Here is a 12980-nt window from a genome sequence, read left to right on the forward strand (position 1 = left end):
TCGGTGGATCATGTGACCTTTTTTTAAAGCATGTGACTCTTGATCTTGGGGTTATAGGTTTGAGCTGCATGTGGGGTGTAAAGATTTCTTAAAAATAAAATCTTCAAAAAACCTCAAGTTTCCAGTTACTTGAAGTTCACATGATTGTGACATTTTCCATTTGTGCCGATTTTCTGTGACTATTCCTCTAGAATGTTAGCAGTGAAGTACTATCCGTGGTGCAAACACCTGAAGAAGAAGAAAAAAGTTCTGAAAAGGAACTGTCAGGTCACTTGAGTTGTTTGGAGACTTCTTTACAGACTTCTGAACCTGATAAAACAGACGACCAGGGGATGCTATCTCCAGATGTTCCAGAGCTGTTTTCAAATACTAATTTAAGGTACAAACATATTGGTCTGTGTGCTTTTAAAGACAAATCATCTATGTTTTTTATTTAAAAAAATATTTATTGGAGGGAGAGAGCAAGAGCAGGGAGAAGGTAAGGAGAGGGAGAAGCAGGCCCCGCACTGAGTAGGGAGCCTGATGTGGAGCTTGATCCCAGAACCCTGGGATCATGACCCAAGCCAGAGGCAGACGCTTAATTGACTGAGCCACACATGTGCCCAAGACAAAGCATCTAAGGAGACATTTTCAGATTATCAGTAAGATTTCAAGATGTATCTATAGCATAGTGTTAAACTGCTTCTAAGCTCTGGAATGATAGGGAGAGAATTTTGAGGTCATTGTGACACTAGATTGAGAGAATTACTAACATCAGAATTGGATGTAACACATACTCCTAAGTCAGTATGGGTGTGAGAGCTGGTATTTTCTCTTTGCAAAGATGATAGGCTTATATTTCAGTTGTACTCCTTGTATTTTTCAGGATCTGCCAAATAGCCCAATTTGTTTATCTGTTAAGAATTAGATTTAAAGGGACATTGGGGAGGGTGTGTGTTAATGGTGAGTGCTGTGCAGTGTATAAGCCTGATGATTCACAGACCTGTTCCCTGGGGCAAATAATACATTATGTTAATAAAAATATTTTTTAAAAATTAAAAATAAGAATTAGATTTAATATTTATTGCCAGTTTCTCAAGTTGTCCTAAGACTCTGTTCTCATTGCCCCTTCAACTCATTCTAAAGTTTGATAATCCTTTTTCCAAAAGCAAATCTCTTCCTCAAGAGCAGAAGCCACTTGAAGTTAAACCAGCACCTTTTATGAGAAGCCGATTCAAGAGACCAAAACCAAACTTAGCAAGAGCAACTTTAAAGAGAGAGACTACAGAAGCAGAAAAATATGTACGTGGGAAGAAATTGGAAACTGATAAAACTGAGACTGTTGTGGTGCAGCAGACCAGTGAACAGGTGAACACTCTCCCTTCTCAACATGTGAGTGCTATTCAAGGTGGATGTTTTTTGTCTTAGCTATTGTTACTAAAGTAAAACAGCTGGGGTTAACATTTAACAGATATTTTCATATAATTTCTACTGCATGTGATACTAGTCTTGCCATAATTAATGTGCCTCATTATTCCATGTGGTTTTGTAAGAATCTTGTATCTCTCATGATGGGCAAGTATGTCATGGAAAGGAATTTAAGAATCCTGGGATCTAATAAGTTCATTGTGTGACCATAGCCAAACGATGCAGCTAGTTTCTTCACAGGAAGAATAATTTGATAGTCATACTTTATTTTACATTGTTGTTAAGGTGAATTAAAAAGTTAAAAGCTTGAGAGGAGTTAAAGGACGTGTTTTATTTACTTTGTTAACTTGGTCCGCAACAAATTAAGATTGTGTATATAGTATCAAAAACTTTGAATGGAAATTTTAACATTTATAAGTTGAGTGTTCTAAATATAAAAGTACTTTTTTGGCCATGCAGATGGCAACAGGTACATGAAGAAATGTTCAACATCACTAATCATCAGGAAAACACAAATCAAAACCACAATGAGCTATCACCTCCTACCAGACAGATTAACTAGTATCAAAAAGACAAGGAATAGCAAGTGTTGGCAACAATATGGAGAGAGAGGAAGCCTCATGCACTGTTGATGGGAATGTAAATTGGTGCAGCCACTGTGGAAAACATTATCCTCAAAGAATAAAAAGAATTACCATATGCAGTAATTATAGTACTGAGTATTTGCCCAATATGAAAAGACTAATTCCAAAAGACAGATGCACCCTTTTGTTTATCATAGCATTATTTACAATAGAGAAGATAGGAAAGCAACCAAAGTACTCACCAAGAGGTGAATGAAGAAGAGTTTTATACACACACGTACACACACACACACACACTGGAATATTACCCAGCCATACAAAAGAATGAGATGTTGCCATATACAGTAACATGAATGGGCCTAGAAGTCCCTTTTGCCAAGTGAGATGCTGTGCTAAAAGAAATAAGTCAGAGAAAGACAAATACCATATATTTCCCTTACATGTGGAATCTGAAAAATAAATGAACAGAAACAGACTCAAATACAGAGAACAAACTGGTGGTTGCCAGAGGAGAAGGAGGTGGGAAGATGGGGGATATAGGAAAAGGGGATTAAGAGGTCCAGGCTTCCCAGGGCTGCTGGCTGGCTTACTTGGTAGATATGCAAACTCTTGATCTTGGGGTTGTGAGTTTGAACCTCATGTTGGGTATAAAGATTACTTAAAAATAAAAATCTTTTAAGAAGCACAAACTCTCAGTCATGAAATAAGTAACAGATAAGCACGATATAGGGAATATACTTAAATAGTAACATATGTAATAATATAGTAACATATGGTTATAGATAGTGACTATACTTACCATGGTGAATGTTGAGTAGAATTGTTGAATCACTGTGTTGTGCATTAAAACTAATAAAACATTGTCAACTGTACTTTAATAATAATAAAAAATCCCAGTTCATAAAAAAGATAATAAAATGATGTGTTTTTTAAAAAGTGCAATTTTGGATTAAAAATCTTTTTGTTTTATTTTTATTTATTTTTAATTATTTATTTATTCGAGAGAGAGAGAAAGCATGACGGGGGGAAGGTCAGAGGGAGAAGCAGACTCCCTGCTGAGTGGGGAGCCCCATGTAGGGCTCCATTACGGGATTCTGGGATCATGACCTGAGCCGAAGGCAGATGCTTAACCAACTGAGCCACCCAGGTGCCCCAAGTGTTTTAAAATGGCTTAGTTCTGGGGTGCCTGGGTGGCTCAGTTGGTTAAGTGTCCAACTCTTGATTTTGCCTTAGGTTTTGATCTCAGGGGTGTGAGTTCAAGCCCAGTGTGGAGCCCATTTAAAAAATAAATAACGAGTATGTTTATAAAAAATAAAATAAAAAAAATTACTTATGCAAAGGAAAAATAAATAAATTAATTAAATAAAGAGGGTGCCTGGATGGCTCAGTTGGTTAAACAGCTGCCTTCGGCTCACGTCATGATCCTGGAGTCCTGGGATTGAGTGCTGCATCGGGTTGCCCGTTCATCAGGGAGTCTCCTCCTCCCTATGATCCTCTCCCCTCCCATGCTCTCTCTCTCACCCTCATTCTCTCTCAAATAAATAAATTTTTAAAAATCTTTAAAAAAATAAAACAGCTTAGTTCTTACAATGCTAGAAAATTTGTATTTTTTCTTCCTGCTCTTATATTTTAAAAAGGTATATCTTTTTTATTGATTATTTTATCTGATTATAGAAATTTCAGATTGAAAAAATACATAATCTAAAAGTGAGATTCCATTATAATGTCCCATTTCTTCCTCCCAGGTTAATCAGTCATGTAACTATTTTGAGTATGTCCACCCATTCTTTTCTGTATATATACTTATTTACATAAATAATAAAATGTGTGGATATTTTCTTTGTTTTCTAAAAATGGTGTTATAACTTGCCTTCTCATTTTTTTAACTTAATATTATGAACATATTTTTGGATCAGTATATACAGATTTATCTTCTAAATTATTCTGGATTTCCATTATAAGCAAATTATAATTTATTCAATACCCTACTGATAGGTTTGTCTTGTTCCCAGTGTTTTGATTTTGTTCTTTGCTTTTTTGGGGGGCTATTAAATGGATATAGTAAACATCTTTATATGTACTTTTCCATTACTTACTTGAATATGTTTGTAAGATACATTTCTAGAAGTAAATTTGCTGAGAATTAAAATTTTTAGTAGATACCTTTCTCTTGTCCTCTGCAGAGACTCTGCTAATTTATTTTGCTCGTAGTGTATGAAAGTTCCTATTTCCCTATACTTTTATCAGCCCTCAATGAAATTTTCCTTACCTGCCTTCTAGGGTGTGGCTTCCCTAATGACATCAAGAGAAAAAGACAAATCAGGTCACAGGGAGGAGGAGACTGTAATATTCCCATGTATACAGCCTGAAAAGGACCTTTCACCTTCAAGTTCTTGTAATCCTGAAGCGATGTCTCAGCCTGTACAGACCCAGGAAAAGGAATTAGTTGTTTCTATGGGGTAAATAGTGATACTTCTTTGAAAATCTAAAATATATGTATATTTAAAAAAAAAAAGCAAAGGAAAATCTAAAATATGAGAGAATTCTTTCAAGTATTTCTTCATTGTTACTAAGATGTGTTAATGTATTTTAAAAGTGAATATCAAGAATACTTGGTTTATTTTTATTTATTTATTATTTTTAAAAAGATTATTTGAGAGACAGAGAGTACTCAGGGAGGAGGGGCAGAGGGAGAGGGAAAGAGAGTCTTAACCAGATGCCACACTGAGCACACAGCCCTCTGTGGGGTTTGATCTTATGACCCTGACATCATGACCTGAGCCAAAACCAATATTTGGATGCTTAACTGACTGTACCACCCAGGCTGTCCAAGAATACTTGGTTTATTTTTATTCATGTGTCAGACTGCCTAAAATAGAAAATCACACTGAGTTAACACCTTTTGATGCTTACCTGCCTGTATTCACTATTAGCTACTTAGGGTTTTATGCAAACCACTGCATTTAAAAATACATGTATATAAAGATTGTATTCATTATCTTCTTAGAAACTGTAGTAGAAAGATGCCTGGGTGGCTCAGTTGGTTAAGTATTTGCCTTCAGCTAGGGCATGATCCTGGGGTCCTGGGATCGAGTTCCACTTTGAGTTCCTTGCTTAGTGAGTGCCTGCTTTTCCCTCTCCCTCTGCCTGCTACTCTCCCTGCTTCTCCCTGCTTGTGCTCTTTCTCTCTCTGTCAAATAAATAAATAAAATCTTTACCAAAAAAATTGTAGTAGAAGACTTATGTACAGTTTTAACCATTTTTTATATAGATGGTCTGGTGTTATTAATGCACATTCACAAAAATGGACATTCATGTTGTTTTGCAACAGTTACCACATATATCTCCAGAACTTCTTCATTTTTCCAACCTGAAACTTCACCCGTTAACAAGAATACCCCATTCCTCTTCTTCCATTCCCTGGCAACTACCTTTATACTTTCTGGCTCCATGAATTTGAATTTTCTACATTATATAAATTCATTACCTTTTCAGGATTAAATTAACTATTTTTTTAAAATAAAAGAATATATATCATTGAAGTAATTTGATTTTATAGTTTGTTAGAGAAGATTCAAATTTTATGTTTTTACAGTAGTTTTCATCTTTTTACAGTCCAGTTCCCTCTCTTTCTCCCTGTCCTCTCTTCTAGGTCTCATAGAACAAACACTTTTCAGCAAGAAGTCAAGGAAAGCGTTATCCCAACTGCTCGAATAGTAAGGAGCCGACTTCAGAGACCCAGACCAAACATAACAAAGGCTGGACCGAGGCAAATAGAAAAAGGTGAAGCTGAAGGCATAATTAAGGAAGAAAGAACAGTAGTACAAAAAGATGAAACAGAGAAGTTCTTGACTGTGGTAAGTTATTGTTATGTAATTGAGCCTTCTAATGCATGTTAAAATACGAAATGACATCTTAGACTAGGTTTAGAATATAGGCATGTGACATTCTCATCAATGAATATATGACATATCTAGTTCTTTTCTAGATTTACCATTCTAGATTTTTTTAAATGAAAATAGATTTTTCCCCTAATTAAGGAACCTATTCATTATGAAAATATTCAATTAATACAAAATATTATAATAATATTGAGGTAACCACTGAAAACCTTCTGACATATCTTACTGGGTATATCTCCATGCATGCATGTGTGTACACTTATGTAAATTTAAATAATACAATCTCTGGGGCACCTGGCTGGTTCAGGTGGTAGAAAATGCAGCTCTTGATCTTCGGGTTGTAAGTTTAAGCCCCACATCAGGTATAGAGATTACTGAAACATAAGATAAATTTTTTTTTTTTTTTAAAGATTTTATTTATTTATTCAACAGACAGAGATCACAAGTAGGCAGAGAGGCAGGCAGAGAGAGAGGAAGGGAAGCAGGCTCCCTGCTGAGCAGAGAACCCGATGCGGGACTTGATCCCAGGACCCTGAGATCATGACCTGAGCCGAAGGCAGCGGCTCAACCCACTGAGCCACCCAGGCGCCCTAATTTTTTTAAATAGTAAAGTCACTGCGTACATGTTATTTTGTAACTTATATTTTACTTAATATATTAAATGACTTTTCATGTCAAGAAGTATAGAGGTATATCGTTTTTCATTGCTGCATAACATTCTGCTGTTTGACAGTTTAACCAATCTTTTTTTGATATATCTTTTGGTATAAATCTAAGTGGTGTAATGCACTTTTCAACAGATCTTATTTCTTTGTCCTTCTTTTTCTCTTGTCTACCAAGGGAAAATATAGATTTAAAGCCATTATAATCTTTGTTTGAAACCTCTCAAGGTTTCAAACAAGGGGTGGTAGGTGTTCACAACAGATAATTATTTAGTTTTTAAAGTGTCCTGTAAACATAATAATTGCAGTAATTGAAGCTTCTCTCTGAATTAGATAGTTTTATTTTGGACAAAAAGTGAACATTGCATACCTAGTTTGACTCTTTGTTTTGAAAAACTCAATACCTAATGATTGAAATATTTTGGGAGGTATTAGAAAAAACAATGCTACCATTCTTTTGTCATTTTAGCCAAGCTCTCCAGTTGGAACTGAAATTGAAGTTGTATCCTCCAAAGTTTCAGAAGGTATAACGTGTGAAAACCAGAGTCACATGGTCCTTGCAGAACCTCTTCATCTTAACAAAATAAATGTTTTAGATGAAAAGATGAGGTGAGTTTGCTTTTAATCAGAAAAGCGTAAAACTTCTGAAGATAAAGGTTGGAGAACTTGACATCAAGAAAATTTTGTGAAAGGTTAAAGCAATACTTAATTATGAAATGGAATTTTTTAAAATTTTTATTTTTTAAAGATTTTATTTATTTGACAGAGAGAGACACAGAGAGAGAGGGAACACAAGCAGGGGGAGTGGGAGAGGGAGAGGCAGGCTTCCCGCTGTGCAGGGAGCCTGATGTGAGCCTTGATCCCAGAACCCTGGGATCACGACCTGAGCTGAAGTCAAACGCTTAGAATATTTTAAATATGCTTCTTCAAATACTGTAAGAATTGCATGATTGATATTCTCTTCATTTATAATTTCTCCACAAAGTTTGGTGAGCCTCCTCATATTTTATTTTAAAACTAAATTTAATAGTAGACAAGTTCTTAAGTTCTTGGTATATTTAGAAATTTATATCCTACTGACTAAAATTCATACATAGGAAATGCTATATCCTAGAATATCCCAAACCAAATATTAAGAATGATATCTTCTAAATGAGTTAGACCAGAAAGGTGAAGATATTTCAGCACTACCACTTTTATTTATTACTTAAAATCTGCTTTATTATTACTGATAGTACTTTTTTTTTATTTTAAAGATTTCATTTATTTATTCGACAGACAGAGATCACAAGTAGGCAGAGAGGCAGGCAGAGAGAGAGGGGGAAGCAGGCTCCCTGCCAAGCAGAGAGCCTGATGCGGGGCTCGATCCCAGGACCCTGAGATCGTGACCTGAGCCATAGGCAGAGGCTCACCCACTGAGCCACCCAGGCGCCCCTCTGATACTACTTTTTAAAAAAAACGATTATTTATTTTAGAGAGCAGGTGCGCATATATGTGCATGCGTGTGAGTGAGCAGGGAGGGGGCAGAGGGAGAGAGAGAGAGAATCTCAAGCATTCTCCCCACTGAGCGCCGAACCCCATGCAGGCCTTGATCTCATGGCCCTGAAATGACCTGAGCCAAAATCAGGAGTTGGACTCTTAACCAACTGAGCCACCCAGGCACCTTAATACTACATTATGATTAGCAATGATCAAAGGGTGCTTCATTGCAAGGGTACCACCAGAGGGAAGACCCAAAAGAAGTGAAGGAACAGCAGGTCCAGGGGTTGTCTAAGGGGAGAGGGAACAGCAGCTTCGAAGTACTTAAGGCGAGAGCATGCCTGGCTTGTTTGAGGAACAGTGAAGGGACCTGTGTGAAACGGGGAAGAAGAAGGAGAGTAGTAGATATAGGAAAGGGTAAAGGCAGACTAGGTAGAATGGCAGATTATATTGTAAGGAATACATACCATTGTAAGTATTTGATTTTGACTCTACTGAGCCTTTAAAGATTAGTGACCTTCAAGTTCAGCCTTGCCTAATGCTCTCATTTGTCATTAACTAGCTAGACCAAGAGGATTTGAATGGCTTGTTCAAAATAAACACTGGCAAATTGGTTTTTAAACTTAAGTTTTCAGGATTTGTGACTTTCAGACTAGCAGATTCCTGTAGTTACATAAGCAGACTTTCCTGAAAGAAACTTTACATGTTTCAAGAGATTTTATGCTGAACTTTTGTGTTTTTTAATGAGAGAAATCAAACTTTTAATTTTTTTATGGAAACCCATGATCCAGCCCACCCCACCCCCTTTTTTTTCTCTTGAAAACCCTTTTTCTATTCATGAAATTTATTCCAGCTGTTCGCTTTATCATGACTGATACTTTCTTCAGAGTAAAAATCTTTATAGTTTTAAAATTAGGTTGTTCCTAAGTCCAGTATTGTCTTCTTGTCCCTTTTGACTTAAGTAGTGTGTTAGGTTTATATATTTATTTTACTTTACTTGCCTTTGTAGAATCACAGGTGACTGTAAATAACTGATTTAAATATAATCTGTTTTCCTAAATTCATTGGCCTACATTGGAATGTATTTAGCCAGCATCATAAGCTTGTTAGAATTTCCAGTAAACTTCCTTGGTGTTTTGCTGCCAGAAGAGCTTGGCAGAGTTGGAACATTGGGTAATGTAACTGAGTACTTCTCTGCTAGGTAATTTGTTAGAAATATTACTTAAGATTAGTCTTTAAGGGGCACCTGGGTGGCTCAGTGGGTTAAAGCCTCTGCCTTCAGCTCGGGTCATGGTCTCAGGGTCCTGGGATTGAGCCCCACATCGGGCTCTCTGCTCAGCGGGGAGCCTGCTTCCCTTCCTCTCTCTCTGCCTGGCTCTCTGCCTACTTGTGATCTCTGTCTGTCAAATAAATAAATAAAATCTTAAAAAAAATTACTCTTTAATATAGATCTTTCAGAGAACTCCTCATAGGTACTTACATGCCTAATTTTCTTTATAATATCCAGGTTTATATTAGTTTTAAGCTTCTCAATTCAAAATTCAGATCCTTGCCAGTTATTAAAATATTTTCCAGGAGAACTTAAGATAGCTCTTCAGGGGTTGTTTTGGGAACTATACCTATTCTGTTGAATGTTAAACCTTGTCTTTTTCTGATTTGGCAGACACAAAATGATTATTTTGAGATCCTGTGACAGTGGCTATCAGTAAACCTTTTTCCATAAACTGATAGGTCTGTGATGGGAGAATGGACTCTGGCTTTCAAGCCTGGTCTTGAACCAGAAGGACCAAGGATGTTGTGACATTATGTATTTGTTCATGCGTCAGAGCCCAGTTGAAGATATTTGTTTAAAGTACCATTGTGGGGCGCCTGGGTGGCTCAGTGGGTTAAGCCGCTGCCTTCGGCTCAGGTCATGATCTCAGGGTCCTGGGATCGAGCCCCGCATCGGGCTCTCTGCTCAGCAGGGAGCCTGCTTCCTCCTCTCTCTCTGCCTGCCTCTCTGCCTGCTTGTGATCTCTCTCTCTGTCAAATAAATAAATAAAATCTTTAAAAAAAAAAAATAAAAAAAAAAAAATAAAGTACCATTGTGGGGGCACCTGGGTGGCTCAGTTGGTTAAGCTGCTGCCTGTGGCTCAGGTCATGATCCTGGAGTCCGAGGATCAAGTCCCTCATTGAGCTCCCTGCTCAGTGGAGAGCTTGCTTCTCCCTTTCCCCTTTGCATTCCGCTCTGCCTATTTGTGCTCTCTCTCTTTCTTTCTGTCAGATAAATAAATAAAATCTTAAAAAAAAAAAAAAGTACCATTTTTAAATTCTTTTTAAATTACTGGCAGGGTTTTTTTTTTTTTTTATTTATTTTTTTTTTTTTTTTTTGGTATCTAGTTGTCTCTCTGAAAATTACTTAACGTACCATGACACTACACACCAGAATCTATGAGTGAAGTAAAAAAAGATTAATATTACTGAAAACTATTTTCCAGACTGTACAGAAAATGGAAATTATAAAAGCTTTTATATTCTTTTTATCAGCATATATGGTTTCATTTTATGTTCTTGGTTTTAAAGCCAATTTATATGCAGTCCTTTGAACATAGTATTGGTTTGTGTTCAAAATTGTTTGATATAACAGCACTCTTGTCGATATGGAATTCTGATTTTGGTTTTTCATCATAATTTGTACTTCATTCTAGACATGAACCTAAAAGGTCTGTTCCTAGTCCAGCGCATTTGGTAAGAAGGCAGTTCCGAAAGGTTAAGCCAAATTTGGGACGAGCACATGGTAAGAAAGATGAGCCAGGCATACTAAAAGACAGAGCGAATGAGAGAGAGGCAAGGAAGCCAGAAGATAATTTGCTGCAGCCCCGAGATTCTGACACCCACCTCCTTCAAAAAGTAAGTTTGAAAAAAATACTTTTTGTCAGTGGGCTCTGTTTTGTCAAGATCATGAAGAAGAGAATTTTAAAAAATATAGTTTTGTCTTTTGTATTATAACTAATTTTATAAAAATTGAGTGACCTTCTAGTATAAAAAGTTAGAAACCAGTCATTTGTATGTGTGTAAACTTAGAGCTTTAGGCCTAGCCACTGAACCAAATGATTGTAAATATTGTTTCCTTGGTAATATGAGCTGTTTCTTCTTAAACTTAAGGAAAAGGCTGAGTTTCGGACATCTTTGGAGGTTTCAGCAAGAAAAGATTGTGTTGATTCCACGGAGGCTAGTTTGGCCAAAAGCAGTACTCATTTAGAAGTTGGACCATCAGGAAGTGTTGGAGGAAAAACTGTAGGGGATAATTCTGTATCTTCAGTTGCTGAAGAGCAGTGTCTCAGTAAACTATCAAGGTAAAGTTTTATTTAACAAATACTTTCAGAATAAGAAATAAAAGTAACTTTTTATGGATGTCTTGCCATAACTTACTGGTAGAGTAAAAAGATGGTTTGTTAAGAAAAGTGTAGATTGGTTGATAATTACAGGTCTTTTCCTTTCCCGCTTAGGATTTTTATTTGTTAAAGTTTACCTTTTTCCAGTATTCTTAGGAAGATTTTTCTTTCCTACAGTTAAAATTTCTGGATATTGAGTATATTAGACATGAGTGGAAGCCTGACCAAAGTAGCAGTATCTGTTACCTAAATAATTAAAGTGCTAGTTCAGGTGGGGTCACAAATACACCTGAAGGGTGTATTTCATGTTCTGTAGGTTTTAAGGAAAGTGGAAAAGAACTTAAGTTCTAAAAAAACAACTGTTCTGTGGATTTTTTGCCTTCCCGTCTTTATTTTAACCTAGTCTGTTTACCCAGTAGGATACACCAGTATCACTTTAAAAAATTTTTTTTAATTTTTTATTAACATATAATGTATTAATAGCCCCAGGGGTACAGGTCTATGAATCATCAGGCTTACACACTTCCCAGCACTCACCATAGCACATACCCTCCCCAATGTCTATAACCCAGCCACCCTCTCCCTGCCCCTTCTCCCCCCAGCAACCCTCAGAGTATCACTTCTTTTTGAGCTCATTTTGTTTTATTGGACCATTTTCCTTTTCTCATTTTCTTCTAATAATTTCTAGTTTTATATCCCATCTTCACTTAAATAGCAAGGAAAAAATGGCCCAGAGTTAAAAACTTACTATGAAAAATTTGTAGGTAAGTAACTAAGAATGAACTCAGAATAAGGAACTGGTAGTAATAGTACATTTCTTTCTTAATTTCACAGAGTAAGTTTTTGACTTAATGGGTTGTGGTCATTTTCAATTTAAATGCTTGAAGTGGGATTTCATTCTGAAATTTTGGTTTCACTAAAATGTCCTCCATGTGCATATAATGACTATTGTTATTTTGATTAAACATCCAGCTCTCCACAGCTGTTAAAAGAATCAAATTACTCTAAAATTGGTCTGGATCGAAGAACAACTGCCTCTTCTGAGTGTGAGGTAGATCATGGTGGAAGGAGAATCCATCGCAGGATGAAACCAAGTGTCACCAGAGGGCGTGGATCAAAACGAGTTCGAAGTAAGACCTCTAGGAAGGAACCTCGTGCTTCCAAGGCCACGCTGGTGACTCTTCGGGCTTCACAGGAAGAAGATGAAGATGATGATGAAGATTTTGAGCCTGATTATGAAGATGAAAGTTACCATCTTGCTCCAGAAGAAGTAAACAAAGCTCCAGTGTTTGTTCCCATTGGTCTTAGGTCTCCCGAACCTGTTTCTGCTCAGATCGAGGAAACAATGGAAGAGGTAGTTTGTTTTTTGAATTCTTGGAACTTTGCCTTGTTTTTTTTCTTTTAGTGTATCATTGTTTCTTCTTAGTGATTATTAAGATTTGAAAAGTTCGTTCTCTAAATAGCCTCTACCAAATGTTATTTGTTTGAGGCCTGGGGGATATCTGAAGGAATCAAGTAGGAGCCTCCTGTGATTACATAACCTTTGTGACCCAGGTCCACCATGAGGTAGTT

The 12980-nt window shown here is 36.6% G+C and overlaps 1 protein-coding gene across 1 annotated transcript in view; it reads left to right on the forward strand.

Moving 5' to 3' along the window:
- The window catches only part of LOC111155253 (B double prime 1, subunit of RNA polymerase III transcription initiation factor IIIB), a 92606-nt gene that overhangs the window by 42725 nt on the left and 36901 nt on the right, over positions 1-12980 (forward strand). Inside the window, exons 18-25 of the mRNA XM_022515359.1 lie at positions 192-379; positions 1149-1371; positions 4272-4450; positions 5644-5848; positions 7025-7164; positions 10722-10923; positions 11179-11369; positions 12381-12762. Coding sequence (XP_022371067.1) covers positions 192-379; positions 1149-1371; positions 4272-4450; positions 5644-5848; positions 7025-7164; positions 10722-10923; positions 11179-11369; positions 12381-12762 — 1710 coding nt within the window. The remainder of the gene's footprint in view (positions 1-191; positions 380-1148; positions 1372-4271; positions 4451-5643; positions 5849-7024; positions 7165-10721; positions 10924-11178; positions 11370-12380; positions 12763-12980) is intronic.

This window comes from Enhydra lutris, unplaced genomic scaffold, assembly GCF_002288905.1.
Source record: "Enhydra lutris kenyoni isolate GAN:26980312 unplaced genomic scaffold, ASM228890v2 scaffoldscaffold40, whole genome shotgun sequence".
Classification (NCBI taxonomy): domain Eukaryota; kingdom Metazoa; phylum Chordata; class Mammalia; order Carnivora; family Mustelidae; genus Enhydra; species Enhydra lutris.